At 40.9% G+C, this 21,209-nt stretch overlaps 1 protein-coding gene across 6 annotated transcripts in view; it reads left to right on the top strand.

Moving 5' to 3' along the window:
• Window positions 1-15: 15 nt before the first annotated feature.
• LOC140729684 (protein kinase C-binding protein NELL1-like) overlaps window positions 16-21,209 on the top strand; it is a 915,540-nt gene continuing 894,346 nt past the window's right edge. For 5 of the 6 annotated variants that reach the window (XM_073049744.1, XM_073049741.1, XM_073049746.1 and 2 more), the window contains exons 1-3: window positions 16-215; window positions 1,377-1,505; window positions 4,429-4,579. In XM_073049744.1, coding sequence (XP_072905845.1) covers window positions 158-215; window positions 1,377-1,505; window positions 4,429-4,579 — 338 coding nt within the window. In that variant the 5' untranslated portion in view covers window positions 16-157. The remainder of the gene's footprint in view (window positions 216-1,376; window positions 1,506-4,428; window positions 4,580-21,209) is intronic. The other variant, XM_073049745.1, reaches the window with a different exon arrangement.

Below are 21,209 nucleotides of genomic sequence, written 5' to 3'. Positions count from 1 at the left end.
TCCGCCGAGGGTGGACTGGTCCTGGGAGAAGCGTCCAAGGCTGGCAGAGCGCACAATTCGCGGCAGTCTGAGCCCGCTTGGCAAGTTTGTGCACGGCAAAGTGGAGAGGGTCGCGTCGTGGCAGCAATTCATCGTGCAAGCAAAAAAAAAAAGCAACATGCTGCAAATGGATATAATTCCAGTGATTTTGGCTTTCATACTCTCCGCAAAACCAGGTAAGACGACACTTAATTTCCTGCACAGAATTTGGTGGATCATTGTAGCACAGCTTCTTGGGCAAGTTCCTGCTTTCCAGGTGACTTCGGGACAGCGCATAAGGCGATGGGGACGCGTATTAACGCACAGCCTTCGGAGATTTTTAATGCATTCCCACAGAAGCGTTCAGTCATGGTTGCAATGACTTTAAACCAAACGCAATTTCATTCCCTGCCACCCCTAACATAGTTAATTGCTTCGCACGGGTCAGTTGGCTGTAGATTTAATGGTGCCCCTCTTATTGGGCTTGAAAACAAGCCTTTATAACAACCCGGCTGGGGGAACTTCTTATACAAACGGTTTCCTCTCCTCCTGGGACGCTTGTTATCTCAGCTATTAATTTTAGCAGGGCGCTTTGAAAGATAGCGGCACCGTGCGCATGTGCTTATTCTCGTAACAGCGCTTCACCTCCCTGGTTATCGCTAACATGTGAATTTCAGTCAGCTCATCAAAGGTTCTGATAAGTAAAATTAAAGTTCAGTAACTGTTTATGATGTCGAGGTTCACCGGTGTTCGGAGTCTGTCAGGTTCACTCGTCGGGGGAAAAATGTGAAGCCTGGGTCCAATTAGCAACTTTCTAAAATAAAATCAACTTATTGCGGTATCTCGGTCTCCGAACCCGCCCCGGAAAGATCAGTCTTATTTTACACAGGCACGATTCTTTCGTGCGCGGGCAACTCGCCGAGATGCCTCCGCGATTAAGCCAATTCCGCAAAATCTGTTTCCTTGCTGATACCCGAGAGGGCGGCGCGTTATTGCTCTAATTAAGCGTTACCGCCAACCGTTTGAGACCGTATTTCAGCGCGGTTGGAAAGGCTGAGGTTCCCGGGTTTCTTTTTGGGTGGTTTAATGGGAATGTACAACCATGTTACGTAGTAGTGCATTTGTACCGAGTAAAGATTAAACTTCAGCCTCTTAAGGGCACCAATAATTCATTGATAAAAGCAACGACCACCGATTCCACCTGAGTCTTGTTTACTTGAGGGGCATTCTTGGCGTTTATCTGTGAAATTACTCACAAACTAATACTTTGGGAACAACGGTAGCGGAAAATTAAAGTGTTATGTTTTCAACTTTTACTCTGGTGTAAATGTTTGGTTAAGACTGTTTTATCTCTATAGTCTTAGGGGTTGGAATGGACCCTGACTTGCAAATTGATGTCACTACAGAAATGGATCTTAATAGTGCAACGGCGGGAGTTGCTCAGGTACCGGGATTATATAATAACAGCAAAGCATATTTGTTTCAAGGTAAATAGGACAAAGATACCAATAATTTTTTCTTCACCTTCTAGCCTTGTCACCACCATCCATATAACCGATCTCTCTCTATTTATATCTCTCCCGCTCCCTTTCCCTCCCTCTCTCCCCTCAGTACAATTAAACCTTTACTAACCGCGATAGCAGTACAAGGTTAATATGTGACACAGGTAGATCCGACACCGACTCCGAGGTACGGGAGCATTAGCTCCCAGCGCACGTCACTGGTCACGGTTGAAACCTCTGTAATGAATACTATCAAATTCGTCATATTTTATTCATGACTTTTGTCATGTTACGCTGAAACGAGCAAAAGGCAGACAGATTTTTTTCTTTAAAAAATCACCGCTGTGCGATGGAATAAAGGATTAGAGCGTGCGTGTGATTTAAACGTTCTGTGGGAATAAGAAAGTTTTCGGGGTCGTTGAACCTTGGCGTCTCGTTTTCTTTGTGGCATTTGTTTAACACACCGACTGATTAACTGGGAGTCATTTTGCTTTGCTAATAGTAGGCGGGAGCCCTCTCTCTGCGTTTGTCACATAGTCTTTTCCAATTTATAGTCTGTTGTTTTCTGTGGGACAGCCGCGTATCGGACAGTTCACCTTGGGTTGAACACCCTGAGCCAAAGCGCCTTGTACAGAAGTCACGTAGAGTGGGAACCCACTCCGCCCCTCGCCTGTCTTGGGTGTCCTGTCCGTGCAGATGTGCATAGCAGACGCAGCACCGGGCTGCTTAAACGTTTTACTGCTCCAGCCCCTCTTTACACTGTGAGCAGAGGGAACAACAGGTCACCCATCTCATTCATATTCTGATCACCCGGAATGCGGCGCCGCTGTGAAATCGCAGGGGAACTTCTAAAATGTGAGACGGAGCCACCATCGCTGGCACTTTTGAGATCATCAGGCATAGGAGCAGAATTAGGCCATTCGGCCCATTGGGTCTGCTCAGCCATTCAATCATCATCCTTTTCAACCCCATTCCTCTCGTAACCCTTCACTATCAAGAAAATTAGCTTCAGTTTTAACTATACGCAATGACTTGGCCTCCATAGTCATCTGTAGCATTGAGTTCCATATATTCACTACCATCTAGCTAAAGAAATTCCTCCTCTTCTCTGTTCTGGGGGGGATGTCCTATTTTGAGACTGTGCCCTGTTTCTAGACTCCCCCACTAAAGAAAACACCCTCTCCTTATGGACTCTATCAAGGCTTTTCAGTGTCCTAGATTTCAATGAGAAACCCCTTCATTATTCTAAACTCCAGTGAGTACAGGCCCAGAACCATCAAATGCTCCTCAAATATTAACCTTGTTATTCCCAACCATTCTTGTGAGCCTCCTCTGGATCCTCATCCATGCCAGCATGTCCTTTCTTAGACAAGCGACCCAAAGTTCCCAAGAGTGGTCTGACCTCAGCATCACTTCATGCTTGAGGTTGCATCTCTTTGCCCTTGAACCCAGTTGTATCGCTAATCATGCCAGTGGAATTTTAATTAAATAAATTGGGCTGATTTTTTTTTTTTTGAATCTGCGGGGTACACCTGTGTAGTATTTAAGTTCAAGACGAGGAAGGAGGAAATGTCCCATAATGAACCAAGTGCCTTTTTCGTGCAGTGGGTAGTGCATCAGTTCCATAACCTGGAGGCCTTGGGTTCAATCCTCAGAGAAGGCGTTGCTGCTTCCGCTTTAGTAAGGGTGTCAAATGTTGCAGGGAGAAGGCAGGAGAATAGGCTCAAGAGGGATAACAAATTAGCCATGATGAAGTGGACACAATGGGCCGAGTGGCCTCATTCTGCTCCAATGTCTTGTGGTCTAATTGGAGAGCTTCTTCAGTCAGGAGAGTCCATATTTAAATAATACACAAATCTTGAACTTAAAATTCTTTTATTCACTGAACTCTCCCAGAGTATGAAAATCAAAATAAAAAGAGACTCAATAATCATCACCTCTTAGCTAATTATATTGAAACAGTAGGTGTAGATTAACACAGTAAGTGTGAAGACAAATATAAATCACTACTTTAATTTTTCCCAACAGGTCATCAGTAATCTAGATCGCAGATATTATTAGCAGGTAGACAGTAGATGTGACTGAGCAGATGCCCAGGCCACCTTTCACTTGCCCTTGGTTTTCACTGTGATTATTTCATGTCAGAGTAAGCCACGCAAGCATGAGGGACCAGCAGAGAAAGGCTATTTTTGCTTTTTTTTATATCAGGAGCCGGATATGCAAAACATACATGGTGATGTACTGTAAAAGATACCTTATAAAGATTTAGTTTGACTTTTTGCGGCTGCATTGATGACACAATAATGAGTTAATGGGATTAGGTTACGCTTGCACTGCCTCCGCCCTGTCACAGACGAGAGCTTGACTTGCCATTTTTAAGTGCGTGAATGCAAGTTGCATCAAACAGTTCGAACACAAATAACACTTTCCAAGGGAATTCTAGACTTCTGCATTCAAATGCTTCTTTCACCAAAATAGCTTTCAATGTGGAACCATTAGTAAACAGACTCTGGCAAGTCAACCACACATGACATGGGAGAATTATTTGCCTGACAGAATATTTAGTGAAAGACATAAATATTCATTTTTGTTATGTATTCTGTGATATTCCAAATTTAACTGTGAGAGCCAACTCATCAATTCATTTCATTTATGCACTTGCTTTATGGACTTTTGCAAAAGTCTTTGAACTGTTTTATTTGAATTTGAAGTCACTGCGTTTTCATAAATGCATGGATGTGAATGTAGTATTGTCTAAACAATCAACACGTTGCTACTTCCCAGACTGTGATGGTAAAATAAGCACAAAATGAACTTATTGGTGTCTGGGCAAATCAGTACTGGAAATGGTATTGGAAGATTATGTCATATGAATTCTGTTGTGACTGATTGTGCTTGCTTTTCTCAGATGTGGAGAGACATATAGAGGCACCTCCACACACAACGGAGAAAATGATTCAACTGCTTAGAAATAAAAGCGAGTTCACAGTTGTAGCAACAATCCAGCAAAAGGTTTTAACCTCTGGGGTCATCTTGTCTATCCATGAATCTGATCTCAGGTAGAGTATTATATACTGCATTTGACAAATTCATAAAATTGAACCGTACAATAATTGTAAACCTTTGAAGCAAGTCTGCTCTTAGTTCATTTTACATAAATTTCAAAAAGTCAAATGAAGTGTTTCATACGTGGTTTTAATTTGGCCAGAAGCAGACTGATTGCAGATGTTTGAAATGAAAGCAGAAAGTCCCGGAAACACTCAACGGGTCAGTCAGCGCCTGTGGAAAGTGAAGCAGCGTTAATATTTCAGATTGAAGGTGTTCTGATTAAGAATCTTTAACTTGATACATTAACTCTGTTTCTAATTCCATAGATACTAACTGCAGAATGTTTCCAGTATTTTCTATTTTTATTTTGGCTTTTTATTTTTATTTTATTTTAGAAACTTTGCCAAAAGAATTTTGTGATTTTTAAAAAAAAAAAAAGATTTTTGAAACATCCCATCCCTCGCTGGATTGATCCAGAACTTGTTTCTCTGTGAATCGGATAGAAATATAGAACAATAGGACACTTGTGGAAGAGTTTGTGGTGATTATCTATTGACGACTGTAAATCTTGCCATAATTATAGTTATGTATGTATAACCATCAAAGGGTAGCTTTATTCCATTTTGTGTTTGTATGGTTTCAATGGATAATCTGTTATCCGTGACCAGATACTTCATACTGAAAAACTCAGCTGAAAAATGAGTTGCTTGTCAATGCAGGGAAAAAAAGAATGTAAATAAAAGTAATTGCTCAAAAGTTCCTTATAGGCAACGAAATAAAGTTGAAGTGTTACAAGATATGGTCCCAAACAGATTGTAAGGTGACAATTGATCAAAAACATTCTTACCATCAGAGTAGAGGTTGGACTGTTCAAATGATGATGTTTTTATGGGAGTAGGATAAATATGCCTAAATTTTACCTACAGGAAATAGAAATTTTATTACTTTGATCGATATTCAGAAAATAACTAGGATTTCTAAGCTCTGTTGTTCTTCCACCTAGCTAAAACCCTGCACAATTTTAACCCAAGGTGCCTGGTCACCCTCCATCTTGTTCCTCAGTTACATGAGTGCAAAGTCATTTCGGGTATTATTTATAAGTTACAGCTGCTTTGTATTCCCAAAGAATCAAGCCTTGAAAGCTCAATGCCACACATAATTTCTGACAGGATTGATCCTTGGTCTATTCATGTTTTGATTTTCCAGGCATTTCTGTGGGGTTTATCATTATGAATACTGGATATGAGGTATTCCTTGCTCTCAGCAGGACTTAAAGTGCAAGCTTGGTCTAGGATGATATTGTCCACCCAACACAGCAAATTAAACATACAAAATGCATTATTAACAATTGTTGAGGTTGAAATTAGATACAACCAGAGAGTTATAACTGTGTTCTCAATGCCGTGGATTGAAATTGTGTTACTAAAAGATAATTGATTTTGAAATGGGAATTTTGACCTCAATTGCAGCTGAATTCTTACGCATTCAGATTAGCTACCTGTTTCACATCCTGCTCAGAATTGTACAGAGCATAAAAAATGGTGAACAATACTATCCTGATATTTTGCTTTTGGGTAGGTTAAGATAGAGCATGAAATATTTTGTACTCTTCTGTATTTTTCAATGGGAAATATTACTGAGTTACTTGGACCGAAATTTCCCAGAAGAACAAGAGTCATGTAGTTAAACCTCCTGATCTACACACAGATACTGTAGCATCCCCACTTCATCTCAGCGCCTGCTTTAGTCACAAAGGAGGCAAAATAAATTAGTTTTGAAGGCATTGTTAGATATAAAACAAAGATTTCACAAAACCACTGTCATAAATTGCTGCGTAACATGTTTGAAAAACCCATTCTCAAATGAGAGAAGCACTCTGAAGAATGGAGAGATTCTGTGAAGATAATCCATGGCCCAAGACCCAAACTAGCTAAGATTATAACCAAGGACAGTGAGGTGGTCCCTGCTAGCAGGAGCATTTTGAGGTGCTCAACTGTGACTTTGTCTTGGTCATGTATTTAGACAGGGACGTGAACAGGCGGGGGTTGGAGGAATTAGGCCTTGTGCTTGCAGATGGGATTACAGTTGGCATAGACAATCCACCCAACAGCAAACTGTCTGGTCCATCCTTGCCCACCTACCCAGGCTAGCAAGAAGCTAAAAAGTCATATGCCTCTTGACAAAGTGCTGATAACGGAGAGTATCCCTGATGAAGTTTATAAACCCTGGTAGAAAGAAATTTTCAGTCCAAAATTCACAAGTTCAACTGCCATAACGTGGAAGAGGAGGGCACACTGAGGACTTTGGTAGTCCTGTGATCATTACTGGCTTCGAACAAAGAGCCTCTGATTCTGATCATTCTGGAGGATTTTCTGCACCAGGGAAAGTCATTGCGAGGGTCCTCCTCAACTGCCTCCTTCCAATGGTTGAATTACAATGTGGATTCTAACCATCTTGAGGGAGTGGACATGATCTTCCTGCTGCAACAATTCGAGGAGAAATGCAGTGGTAGCACCAGTCATTGTACGTGACCTTTCTCAACCTCACAACCTCTGTGTCAAAGAGCACAGTCTGTGGAAACACCCTCCTCAAATTTGTTGCCTGCAGTCATTGGTTAATAGAAAGATAGAAATAGAAGCAGAAGTAAATTTTACTGGGGAGAGACAGTACAACACAGGTCATTTCAGGATCATTTTATCCTTGGGCCTGAGGTTTAAAAACAACTATAATGCAATTCAATTTCTGTATCAGCCTATAAAGCAGTAAAGCAAGAAAAGGTACTGCTTCTGAAAGAAAGTTTGATTCTGCCATATAAGAATGTATTAAGACAATTGGCCGAAAGCTTTGTCAAAAGTTTTGGTTTTAAGACACATCTTAGTGGAGGAAAGGTATGTGAAAATGTTAATGAGACACATTCTAAGATGTTAAACTTTCTCAATAGAAGAGTTAGAAATGTTAAACAACAGATGCACAGAAAACTCTCCAGTTGTCAAGAGATTACTGCAGGGCTGGAGGAGGTTACAGATTTAAGGAAGAGTTTGAAAATAAGGGTGTAAGTTTTACAGTTGAGCTGTTTGGAGTTGGCAATATAAGTTAGTGAACCCAAGGGAGGTGGCTGAATGGATTTAAGCAAGACATGATTGTACTATTTCCTGGCTGTAAGAATTCAATGTGAAATTATTTTAGATTTAGACCTTGACCCAATTCTTGGAAAATCTCGTCAAGAAGATGTATTTTTCATTGTTGGATTTGAAGGATGACTGGACATGTGCAGAGATATGATGCAAGGGGCAAGTAGAATCAAGATAGTCAATGAATATGATTGCTGAAAGGAGAAAAGCAGAAATTATAACAACATAAAAAAGCAGAAGGCTTTTTGCACATTTGGTGACATCACTGATCTACAGTGACACAAGAGACTCGAAATGCTGCAGTCTGGAGCAGCCATCATTCTGGCTTGAGGATGTCAGTGGTTCAAGCAGCATCTGTGAGGGAAAGGAATAGATGTTTTGATCAAAACCCTGCAGCAGGTAGTTGGTAGTTTGTAGCTGGTCTAGGTAGGCTGAGCTTCATATACCTTAGATCCCACACCAACAGGTTCAGGAACAGTTATTACCCTACATCCATCAGGCTCTTTAACTGAAGATGATGACTTCACTTACCTCCACGCTGAACTGACTCTGTAAGCTATAGGCTCATTTTCAAGAACTCTACGACTCAGTATTATTTATTTTCCTTTTTTAAATTTAAATTATTTGCACTATTTTTCTTCTTTTTCCCATTAGTTCTTGGTCAGCTTTTGTTATGTATAGTGTTTCATAAATTTTATTTTATTCCTTTATTTTTCTGTAAATGCCTACAACAAACTGAATCTAAAGGTATTATATGATAACATATACATGCTTTGGTAATACATATATTTTGAACCTATTTTCATCACATACAGTATTCCTTTGTTAATATTGTGTTGCCTTTGGTTAACAATAATCTGTTAAACTAAGAATTTGCATTAACAATTGATTCCAAATCAGTTGCTATTTGCAGGAAAAGTGCTGAGGTTTTACAGCCTTCTGCTGGTAGAAATATTTTATTGTTATACTCATGAAAAACCTGAGTAGAATTTTAAGAACGTGGCCCCTAGTTCTCGACTCCTCAGTTGGCTAAAGTACTTCCCAGCTATCTGCATCATCCATTCCTTTCACTTCCTGAATTTTGCCCTTGTGTATTATAGATTGAACTGCATGGATATACAGCCCATCTGCTTTCTTTTTTCAGCTTGCTTTCATCTGCTGCAATTGTGCAATGCACATGAGAGTTGGAAGCATTCTGGATGTCAGGTCTACCGAATCTGATTTCCCATTTTAGAGTTGCAATTATCTCTCAGCCCAGCCAGGCTGTTCTGGGTTGGCCTGAGAAGCATGCATTAACTGTCCACTTCGCCTTACATCAGCATTTGCTGGTGTACAGATGAAGCCCCCTACAACTGACCGGGTCACTGACCTTCATGAAGAAGGAAAGACCAGGTTTGGTGCTTTTTTGCTGCTCGACCTATTAACAGTTAGTTCTTTGCTGTAAGGTTTCTATTCATAATTCTTTCTTCTACCTCGAATTGCAATTTAATTTACAGATAATAAAGTTAGTTATAAAGTATTCAGCTTCTATTTCTAATAATTAAAGAAATATATACTGTACTTGAATGGGGCAGCAAGGTAGCATGGTCTTCAGTACAATGCTTTACAGTACCAATGACCAGGTTCAATTCCCACTTTTGCCTGCAAGGAGTTTGTAAATTCTCCCTGTGATCATGTGGGTTTCCTCTGAGTGCTCTGGTTTCCTCCCACAGTCCAAAGACATACTGGTTGGTAGGTTAAATGATCTTTGTAAATTGTCTCTTGATTAGGCTAAGATTAAATTGAGGATTTGCTGGGCAGTGCGGAAGGGCCTATTCTGCACAGTATCTCAATAAATAATACAAAAAAATCCAATGCAGTATATTGTTTAGAAATCATCTTTGAATTTTGCTCTTGGCAGACTGTTGGTGGGGAGGAGAGTCCAAGGTCTTGAGATGACTGGGATCCATGGGGTTCACGGAGTTGTGTTTGTGTATTTTATATTTCACTAATATTTGAGAAAACTTGTTCATTTAAATAATTACGGGTTATATATACGTTAATTGCCTATGTCATCACACCACCACATTATACATGTGCACCTTGCTTAAAGTGGAAGACGAAGTTACATCTGTATTTCGGACTCCCCACATTTTATTTGCATTGATTTAATGTTTTGATGTTACAAAACATAACAGGTTGAATCTGATGTATTCCCATGTTGGTAATGATCCAGCTAACTCTTTCAGTTACTTGACACCTTGTTGCAATGAGAACAAGTGTGGAGCCATTGATTTTCATTCATAAAAATCTTAAGTCGATGCGATTGGTGCAGTAGATATCTAGTAAATTGATGGAAGGCAAAAACGTCAATGAAGAATGAACAAGGTGTGAAGTCCTTGGGTTTCAACCTATCCGGAAGATGGAATTGAAATGGGATTGTTATTGTCACGTACTGAGATTTGGTGAAAAGAACCTTGCATACAGTTCAGATCATTATACAGTGCATTCAGGTAGAAAGAGATAAAACAATGGAGGGTTGCTATAGAACAATACAAACGTTCAAGAGGGTGCTTTAAAACTTCAGGTTGCAGAGAGGATTTACTAGGATTCTGCTTGGATTGGAGCCCATGTCTTAAGAGGGTAGGTTGAGTGAGCTAGGACTTTTCTCTTTGGAGCAGCGAAGGATGAGGGCTTACTTGATAGAGGTGTACAAACTGATAAGAGGCATAGATGGGGGTGGCACAGTAGCTTAATGGTCAGCGCAATGCTTTACTGTATCAGCAACCCAAGTTCAATTCCCTCCACTGCCTGTAAGGAGTTTATATGTTCTCCCTGTGACCACGTGAGTTTCCTCCGGGAGCTCTGGATTCTTCTCACAGTCCAAAGACTTAATGGTTGGTAGGTTCATTGGTCATTGTAAATTGTCACATGATTAGGCTAGGGTTAAATGGGGGATTACTGTTTGGCATGGCTCAGAGCGTTGTATCTCAATGAATAAAGTGGACTGCCAGAGACATTTTCCAAGGAAGGAAATGACTAAGGTGAAGGGCATAATTTAATGGTGTTTGAAAAGTATAGGGAAGATGTTGGAAGTAAGTTATTTTTTAACACAGAGTTGTAGGTGCATGTACCATGCTGCCAGGTTGGTGGTAGTAGAGGCAGATTAATTAGACACATTTAAGAGACTCTGAGATACATGATGTGCCATGTTGTAACAGAATGCAAAATAAAGTGTAACAGCTACAGAGAAAGTACAGTGCAGGTAAACAATAAGGTACAAGATCATAATGAGGTAGATTGTGAGATCAAGAATCCATCTTATTGTACCATGGAACCATTCATAGTCTTATGATAGGGTAGAATCTATCCTTGAGCCTGTTGATATAAGCTTTCAGGTTTTTGTATCTTCTGCCTGCTGGAAGAGGGGAAAAAACGGAATGTCTAGGGTGGGTGGGGTCTTTGATAATGCTGGCTGCTTTACTGAGGAAATGGAGGAGGAAGAGGTAATGTGGGTTTTGTCGAGAAGCCATATTTGTTCCTTTGGAAGGATGTCGGAGAACCTTGGCCCCTCAAAATTAGACTCTGTAACAAGAACATTTAGACTTCAAGAAGGTGGCCACGAGACATAAGATTTGGCCCATTGAGTCTGCTCCTCCATTCCTTCATGGCTGATATATCATCCCTCTCAACCCCATTCTCCAGCCTTCTCCTATAACCTTTGATACCCTTGCTAATCAAGAGCCTATCAAACACATCTTAAATATACTCAATGAGTTGGCTTTCATAGCCATCTGTGGCAATGAATTCCACAGATTCACCACTCTCTTGCTAAATAAATTCATCCTCATCACTGTTCTAAAGGGACGTCCTTGTATCCTAAGGCAGTGCCCCTTAGGGGGTAAAGTCTTCTAGAAAGGAAAAAGCCCTTCAGCCCTCATATTTTCCCATTTCATTAAATGAATTCTGATCTTTTATTCAAGATCCACTTTTTTTCCCACTAACTCCCATCTCCCTTGATTCTCTTGTGTAGAAGACCAGTAACAACAGTTGGTGCCAATAAAAAGGATTATTCGTGGTGTTGTCAGATGAGAGTAAACCTTGCGAGTACAGTAAATGAAGGGCAAGAATATTTAACAGTTTGTCTTTCTCTATCTAACCTCTTTCAGCTTGTTGACAGCTATTACAAATTTCCAGTTTGTGTTGCTTATTCCTGAGTTTATTGGTGATAGTAAATGTTGAAAATATTCTTTGTGTCATGTGCTCTGTGCTGGGTCTGTAGTGTGCAATAAATAATTATGTAATTAACTTGGCATCACTATCTCTTGCAATTTGAACTGAATCATTTTAAAAGGTGTCCTCCATTCCTCAATAAAAGTAATAATCTTTTTGATAAATGACTACTGCATCAATTTTGCAGAATATATCCACACTCACTTTGTGTATGGAGCTTTGATTTCCAACTACACTAACCGGAGCGGCTAGAAAATTTTGCTTGGCAGTTATCTAATACTACATTCATTTGATATTGCTGATTGTGTTTCCCAGAGAGACTCTTTCAGCCTATAAGTAGGTAGATTAAAAATATTTAAGTGCAGCAATCCCATGCAAAGATAAATTATTAAAATTATAAGATACAGAACAGTAGAGGCTTTTCGGTCCATAATGTTGTGCTGACCAATATAAACCCATTTCAGGATAAATCTAAACATTTCCTCCTACACAGCCCATAACCTTCCACTTCTCTTTCATCCCCATGCCTTTCTGAGCGCTTTAAAAGCCTCCAATGTATCAGTCTTGACCATCACCCCTAGTAGTGCATTCCAGACACCCAACGACTCTGTATTTGTATTTTAAAAAAAAACTATGTCTGACCTCTCCCCTAAATTTTCCTTCACTCACCTTAAATTAATGTCCTCTGGTATTAGCCATGGCCATCCAGGGGAAAAGTTGCTGGCTGTCCTATCTATCTATGCCTCTCATAATCTAATATACCTCTGTCAAGTCGCCTCTCACTCCCTTGTAAACTATGACACTATCCATAATCCTCAAACCATTATGTGAGAAGAGCTGTAGCTTTCTCAACCTTAACTTATAAGACATGTTTTCTAAGCCAGGCAACACCCTGATAACTCACCTCTGCACCCTTTCTAAAGCTAAGAAATCCTTCCTTTTTTAAAAAAAGGCAACCAGAACCGGAAAAAGAACTCCAAGTGTGGTCTAACAAGAGTTTTATAGAGCCGCTTGAACTCAATCCCCTGGCTAATTAAGGCAAATACACTGTATGCCTTCTCATGCCACTTTATCAACTTGGGCAGCAACTTCGAGGAGGCTATGGACGTGAACCCCAAGATCCCTGTGATCCTCCACACTGTTAAGAATCCTGTCATTTACCCTGCTCTCTGCCTTGAAGTTTGATCTTCAAAAGAAAAATCACTTCACACTTTTCTGGATTCAACTCTATCTGTTATTTTTTCACCCAATTCTGCATCCTGTCTATATCACATTATGAACTGCAACAGCCTTCTCATCTGTTCCCAATGTCCACTCCCAAGCTCCTGCCTAATACCATTATAATAACCCTCTCCCAATTAAATACTCTCCCATTTCATCTGCTTCTGTCCCTGTTTGTGATTATGCTAAAAGTCAAGGAGTTGAGGTCACCATCTTTGAAATGCTCACCAACAATGTTCTCACTTTCTGTTGCTGTGATATTATCCCTGATTAGCAACTGGTACACCTCACTTTTTTACCTCCCCCACCCCCATCTTTTAACTTGTTCCTTATCTCTTTTGAAACATCTAAATTCTGGAACATCAAGCAGTAAATCCTACCATTGTGACAGCTAGTTCTCTTTATCTAAGACAGCAGTAAATTAGCAGTCATAGATGTAACTAAATCTCACCTTAATCCAACTTTTTTCCAGATACTTTCTGTTAGACTAGAAACATAATGAAACTCTGGACATGTGTTTTACCCTTGAGGCCAAGCTCACTGAATTTTATTTATTTATTGATGGATTAATTGAAATACAGCGCACTGCCCAGCAAACCCTCAATTTAACCCTAGGTTAATCATGGGGAAATTTACAATGACCAATTAATCTAGCAACCAGTATGTCTTTGGTCTGTGAGAGGAAACTGGAGTATTCAGTGGAAATGCACACAGTCATGGGAAGAATGTACGAACTCCTTAGACTGTTGTAAAAGGAAAAGAGTGTTCATGTCCTTCTGTCAGCTTTCCCTGTAAAACATTCATCAATATAACTGAGAATATTGCTGGTTATTGCCCACATGGTGATGTTCCTTGCATTAATTTATGCTGAGCACACAAAGACAAAAGGATGGGCTATTCTCATAGGAGAGAATATTAATTTGATTCTTAGAACTACCTTCTGTTCTTTAAGAGTTTTGATTTTGTTGCTTTATCTGAATCTTAACCTCCATTTGACAAGGAGAATGGCATACTGGCAGAGCAGGCAGTTTTGCTGCCTCACAGCTTCTTCCGCCTGGGTTTAATCCATTCTGGTACTGTCAGTACATTCTCCTTGTGGCTGTGTATGTTTCCTCCAGTGCTCCACTTTTTTCCCAGCATCCCAAAGATGTGTAGGTTGGAAGGTCAATGGCCACTGTAAATTACCCTTGTGTGTCCACTTGTGGTAAGAATCTGCAGGGCCGTTGAGGGGAGTGTGGGAAGAGTTAAAAATGGGAACAGTGTAAACGTGTGCTAAGTGGTCTGTGGAGACTTGACGGGTTGAGGAGCCTGCTACCATGCTATATGACTCAGTGTAATGAAAGGTTCAATTAATAGCATCACTGTCAGTATGTTCTGCAAATTTATCCATCGCAAATTAATTGGAAACCTTGAAAGATAGGGGCTATGGCAGAAAAGAAAGTGTTGCTTGTACAGAAAGCATCTGATGACTTAATTAGATTTCTAAATTGAAATGAATTTGATTCTCTGGATGTGGTATGCACTATATTCATTACACAGATAAGCAGTGAAATTTTCAAAGTACAAGCATTGTCCATAGACAATTCGAAGATAAATAACAAAAGGGAAAGTAAAACAGCAGGCAAGGTGGCTATAGAGCAGGGGACATGCATAGAAAATGAAGTACAAGTCTGGGAAATGGGATGGATAACTGCTGAAATGGGCTGCAGGCCGAAAGAGGGAGAAAGGACCAACTGAGTCATTTTCCTGTTTATTAACAATCAGAATCAGCATGTTACAGGGCTTGACTACAGCTAGCCAATACAATAGAGTCAGAAATCCTATTGGCTGACAATAGGCTGTGTACTTGTATGTAATAGTGGAATAGTTGTCAGAGACCTGTCTAATTGTTTTGAAATTCAAATCCCAATAAATGTCTTCTTTAATACCAATAGATTAATGAATTTGGAATAAGGGTAGTGAAGTTATAAGGTCATTGGGAAAGTGCTGCTTTGCTCACTAATATCCTTCAGGGAGGGAAATATGGCATTCTTATCCTGTTAAACCCATACATACCCCCAAACCTAGTCTGATCTATCTTCTGAAATGGCCAATTTGGTTCATGGAGCAACTAGGGAAGGTCACTGAAGTGTTGCTCTTTGCCAGAGATACCCACATCCCATAGGAAGTGTTCATGTAACTTGTGTAGATCTCCATATAGCTTCTGTTTATCAGCCGGAGCTGGTGCGTGGCTCTGATGGGATCAAGCCCATCTGTTCAATGTGATGTGGTGGAGACCTTTGACGCCTTGAAGGTGCTTTAACAGACACTTCAGAGTTTGCTATCATTAAAGGCAGTTTTGAAAGTTTTGAAAATACTTGTAAGTGTTTATGAAATGCTGACTGGCAATTGGTTCCCACAGAGAAAGCTGTACCGAGAAAGCTCTCCAGAATTGTCAGTGATCCATTCAGAAGGATAGAGAGAGTGGAATATCTATATGACTGTCGAATTGTGTAGGTTAAATAGATGATTCATATCAACGCTCTCTGTGTACTAGCTCATGCACACTGATTAATCAACTGCATTTATGGTGTGGAAAGTGTAAATTCATACTTTGCAGAATTTTTAATTTTAGCAGGCTGTGGGAAGTTTCGAGTGTGAGGTATGATCTGATGTGAAAGAATATTGCTGCTGATCGAGCTTGAGAGGAAATATAAGACATTTGATATGGTTGCTTGCTGGTTCTGAGAATGAAAATTTTGTATGGAATATATTACTTTTAAAGTCACGGAGAATATTAATGTTTATTAAATTTGATTTTCAAAATTCATCAGCATGCTTGAACTTTTGACTCATGGGATATGTGCCAGATGCTAGATTTTTAATTACATCAATAAATTATCTTCTAATTATGACTAACTCGTGTACAGTTACAGATGTTGGAAGGATTATGCCTTCTTGCCAAACTTAACACTTCTTTATGTGTAGCTTGTCTGTACATACTGCCAAGGAGGCAGGAATACATAAGAAGCCTCTAAAACCTTCACTATTTATCAGAGGTAAAAATTCCAGATAATAATTTGTCAGATCTGAAAGAAAACAACTGATTTTCCCAATGAAAAGGATAAGATGAATATCATGCATCATGTTATCGCCAGTTGTCTCTGCTTTGGAGCAGGATGCAGAATGAGCTCTTTGGTTCCTTATCCATTCAAGCAATTCAGCACATCTGTTAGAAGTGCCATCAAGGTGAACTTTAAAGCATCTACTTCGAGATAACAGACCAAGTCAAAACTACAGAGCATCACGTTGTGGGGAAAGGTTTATCCCATTCCAGTGAGATCTGTCTGATTTTGAAGACTGAAAAGTGGTAGAAAGGAAAGGACAGGAAGTCCTAATTACTCAAGCTCTCACTCTCTCATCGGCCATTTTCTGTGGCTTGAGAATTGCATTCTTTAGTCAACGCACATAAACTCTATCTGATTAGTGGAGCATGCAGTCCTCAGCCGAGAGGGATCATCAATTGCTTGGATCTTAAAGGCTGCATTTGGTTAGTTCATTCAATATAATGTAATTGCCCACCAGATTATCTTAATGTCCATTATATACAAGGCTATTGCCCTTGAACTAAATTTTAAAAAATAGGTCTGGGATTTCCAGTATAGATTTGCTTTACAACTCATGTTCTCTGTATTTTTTTTTTATTTACACAATATGTCTTCTTATACACATTAGTTTGTCAGTCACTGTTTATGGTTTTGATAATTTCAATTGTATTTCTTTATTTTCCTGTGACAATCTGCAAAAATAAAATCTCAAGGTAATATGTGATAACATACAAATACTTTGATAAGTACTTTGAACCTATTTTCACCACATACAATATTCCTTTTGGTTAATATTTTGTTATCTTTTTGGTTAACAACCTGTTAAACTAAAAGTTCACAGTAACGATACTGAATGAGTTGCTATTAGCTGAAAAAGTTTTAAGGTTTTACAATCTTCTACAGATGGAAATATTTCATAGTTATCCTCCTGAAAAATTTGACTTGAATTTTAAGAACACGGTCCCAGTACTCGACTCCACGGTCGGCTGTAGTTTCTATCTATCTGCCTCATCCACTCCTAACTCATTACTTCAAAGGTTTCAAATGTAGATTTAATATCAGAGAAATGTATACAATATTCATCCTGAAATTCTTTTTCTTCGCAACCATCCATGAAAACAGAGGAGTGCCCCCAAAGAATGAATGACAGTTAAATGTTAGAACCCCACAATCCCCCCACCCCCAGGTCCCCTCCCACCCACGTGTAAGCAGCAGCAAAGCAACAATCCCCTTTCCCTCACCAGCATAAAAAAACATCGGCACTCACCACCGAGCATTCAAGCATCAGCAAAGACACAGACTTGCAGTACCACAAAGACTACTCGTTCACCCAGTATTCGACACACCACAGGCTCTCACTCTCCCAAATAAGGGAGAAAGGGATGTCTCTGTTTCACATAACAAACAACTCTCTGATTTACGATGTTAAAAGTCCGCTGTGTCGCTTTTTTCGAGCTCTGTGCCTGAAGATCTCAGGTCTCTGGACACACAGCCAGCAGCCAGCTTGCTGCTTTTGATCTTCTGTCTCCCATGATACCCGGATTCCTGCAGAGACACCGACCTTCGGTCCGCCCGTCTCCAGAGCCACGAGATCCCGGAACTCTGAAAGCGAGCTAACCTCTTAGGCCGCATCCTTGGCATATCGAATAACGGCCAGTCGTGAAACCCCGAAAGCGAGTCCCATTCCCGCAAAGAACCGAAGTCAGTGTGCAACACCAGGTCAGGGTCTTCAAAAGAACCCTGAAAGGGAAAAATAGAGATATTAAAGATAGAAATAGAGCTGTTTCAGACGATGCAAGCAAAGAGTCACCATTAGGCGCCATTGTCTTCTCCTAAGCTTTGAGTTTGACTTTGCTCTCTATCTATTTGTGTACATTTCTTGATGTGGGGAGTTTTGAGCTGCTTTTTAAACCAAAATGTCTGTGAGCTATGAATGTTGAGTTCTGGATCTACTTGAATAGTTGATGGGATAAATATTCTACTGTCATAAATAAGATGAAGATCCCAAACAAGAGAAAATCTGCAAATGCTGGAAATCCAAGCAATGCACACAAGACGCAGGGGAAATTGGCAGGCCTGGCAGTGTCTGTGGAAAAGAGTAAACCGTCAATGTTTTGGGCCGAGGACTTTCGTTAGGACTGGAGAAAAAGGATGAGAAATCAGAGTAAGAAGGTGGGCGAGGGGAGGAAGAGGTACAAGATAGCAGGTGATAGGTGAAACGGAGTGGTGAAGTAGAAAGCTGGGAAGTCAATTGGTGAAAGAGATGATGGTCTGTAGAAGGGGATGGGATCTGATAGGAGAGGACTGAGGGCCATGGAAGAGGAAGGGGGAGGAGCACTAGAGGGAGGCGATGGACAGGTAAGGAGATGAGGTGAGAGAGGGAAATGAGAATGGTGAAGGAGAGGGCAGGAGCCAGTTACCTGAAATTCAAGAAATTGATGTTCATGCTATTAGGACAGAGGCTACCCAGATGGAATATAAAGTGTTGCTCCTCTAACCTGAGTGTGGCCTCATCACGACAGGTGAGTAGGCCATAGACTGAGATATTGGGAGGTAGAATTCCCAGTGGTGGCCACTGGGAAATCCTGCTTTTTCTTGTGGATGGGGCATAGGTGCTCAGTGAAGCAGGAGGCTGCACCAGGAACTCCAGATACAGTAGATGACCCCAAAAGCTTCACAGCTGAAGTGTCGCCTCACCTGGAAGGACTGGTGGAGGCCCTGAACGGTAGTGAGGGAGATGCAGGGGTAGGTGTAGTACTTGTTGGTCCACTTGCAAGGATAAGTACCAAGAGGGAGAGCAATGGTGAGGAACGAATGGACAAGAGTATCGTGTAGGGAGTGATCCCTGCAAAAGTGGAGGGGAGGAGAGGTGAAGATGTGCTTGGGTTTGGGATCCCATTGCAGATGGTGGAAGTTACGGAGAATTATGTGCTGGGCACAGAGGCTGCTGGGGTGATGGGTGAGGACAAGAGTAACGCTATCCCTGGTGGGGTGATGGGAGGATGGGGTTAGGGCAGACATGTGAAAAATAGAAGAGATGCCGGTGAGGGCAGTGTTGATGGTGGAGGAAGGGTATCCCCTTCCTTTGAAGGAGGAGGACATCTCCTTAGTTCTGGAATGAAAAGCCTTGTGAGAAGGGGTTGGCAGTTTTACAAGTTACAGAGTTGGGGAGAGGTACAGTCCAGGTAGCCGTGAGAATCAATGAGAATCTACTGATATCTTTATCAGGAGATAGGCTGTCTCCAGAGATAGAAAGAGAGATTGAGAAAGGGGAGAGAGGTGTTGGAAATGGTCCAGGTAAATTTGAGGGCATTGTGGAGGTTGGAGGCAAAGCTGATGACATCAGTGAGCTCTGCCTGCGTACAAGAAGCAGCGCCAATGCAGTCATTGATGTAGCGTAGGAAAAGTTTGTGAGAGATGCCAGTGTAGGCTTGGAACAAAGAATGTTCCACGTAGCTGACAAAAAGACAGGCATAGCTGGGAGCCATGGGAGTGATGATGGCTACACCTTTTGTTTGAAGGAAGTGGGAGGAGCTGATGGAGAAATTATTAAGAGTGAGCACCAGTTCTGCTAGATGGAGGAGAGTGGGGGTGGAGGGGAACTGGTTGGGTCTGTGTCCAGAAAGAAATGGAGAGCTTTGAGGCCTTCCTGATGGGGGAAGTGGGTGTATGGAGACTGGACATCCATAGTGAAAATAGGATGCTTGGGGTCTGGGAACTTGAAATCATTGAAAAGATCAAGAGCATGTGAAGTGTCACAAATGGAGGTAGGAAAGGACTAAGATCAGTTCTGTTCACCTCATTATAGGAAGGATGTGGAAGATATGGAGAGGGTGCGGAGGAGATTTACCAGGATGTTGCTTGGATTGGAAAACAAATCTTATGAGGCAAGGTTAGCAGAGCTGGGACTTTTCTCTTTGGAGTGTAGAAGGATGAGAGGGGACTTGATAGAGGTGTACAAGATTATGAGAGGCATAGGTAGGGTGGATAGCCTGTACCTGTTTCCCAGAGCATGAATAGCAAACACCAGAGGGCATATGTACAAAGTTAAGGGAGGGAAGTTTAGGGGAGACATCAGGGGCAAGTTTTTTACACAGAGGGTTGTGGATGCCTGGAATGACTTGCCAGGGATCGTGGTGGAGGCTAAAACATTAGGGGTATTTAAGAGCCTCTTGGACAGGTGCATAGATGAAAGAATAATAGAGGGTTACGGGGTAGTGTGGGTTTAGTACTTTTTTTAAGGGATATATGGGTCAGCACAACATCGAGGGCCAAAGGGCCTGTACTGTGCTATGTCTAACGTCTAGTGTCTCGAGATGAAGATCAGGTGGGTTTTATAGATGGCAACTGAACAACACTGAAGACACAGAAGGCTGCAGATGGAATTGGAAACAACATACAAATGCTGGAGGAACTCAGTGGGCTAATGGACTGTTGATGTTTCTGTTTAGGATCCTTCATCTCAACAGAATGATGGAGGAGGAGACAGCCAGTATAAAGAGGCAAGGGGAAGGGGCATAATGAGAAGGCAAGATGGCTCAGAATACATGGATGTCGCTTTAGAGCAGAGATGAAGAGGAATTTCATTAGCCAGAGGGTGGTGACATGTACTTGAAGACATGAGAGATTTTGCAGATTCTGGGAATCTTGAGTAACACACACAAAATACTGGAATAACTGAACAGGTCAGGCTGAATTCAGCAGCTAAAATGATCTAATCAACGGTAGCTGATTCAGTAGGTTTATTCCACCTCATGGATGCTGTCTGATCTGTTGAGTTCATCTATCATTCTGCGTGTGTTCTTGAAAACTCTTGGCTTTTTAGGAAACAGCTTTGCAGCTGGAAATGGGATTGGGCTAGTTCTTTTTTTGACCAATACAGACACAGCAGGGCAAATGGCATGCTTTAGTATGCTATATTTTCTATAACTTAGTGATCTAACCAAGTAAATTCATTTTCATATTTACAGGATAGTACAGAGGGCAGAGCT

Source organism: Hemitrygon akajei, chromosome 6 (genome assembly GCF_048418815.1).
Source record: "Hemitrygon akajei chromosome 6, sHemAka1.3, whole genome shotgun sequence".
NCBI classification, from domain to species: Eukaryota; Metazoa; Chordata; class Chondrichthyes; order Myliobatiformes; family Dasyatidae; genus Hemitrygon; species Hemitrygon akajei.
Note: the sequence above shows the minus strand (reverse complement) of the source record. Positions and strands in the feature narration are given on the sequence as shown.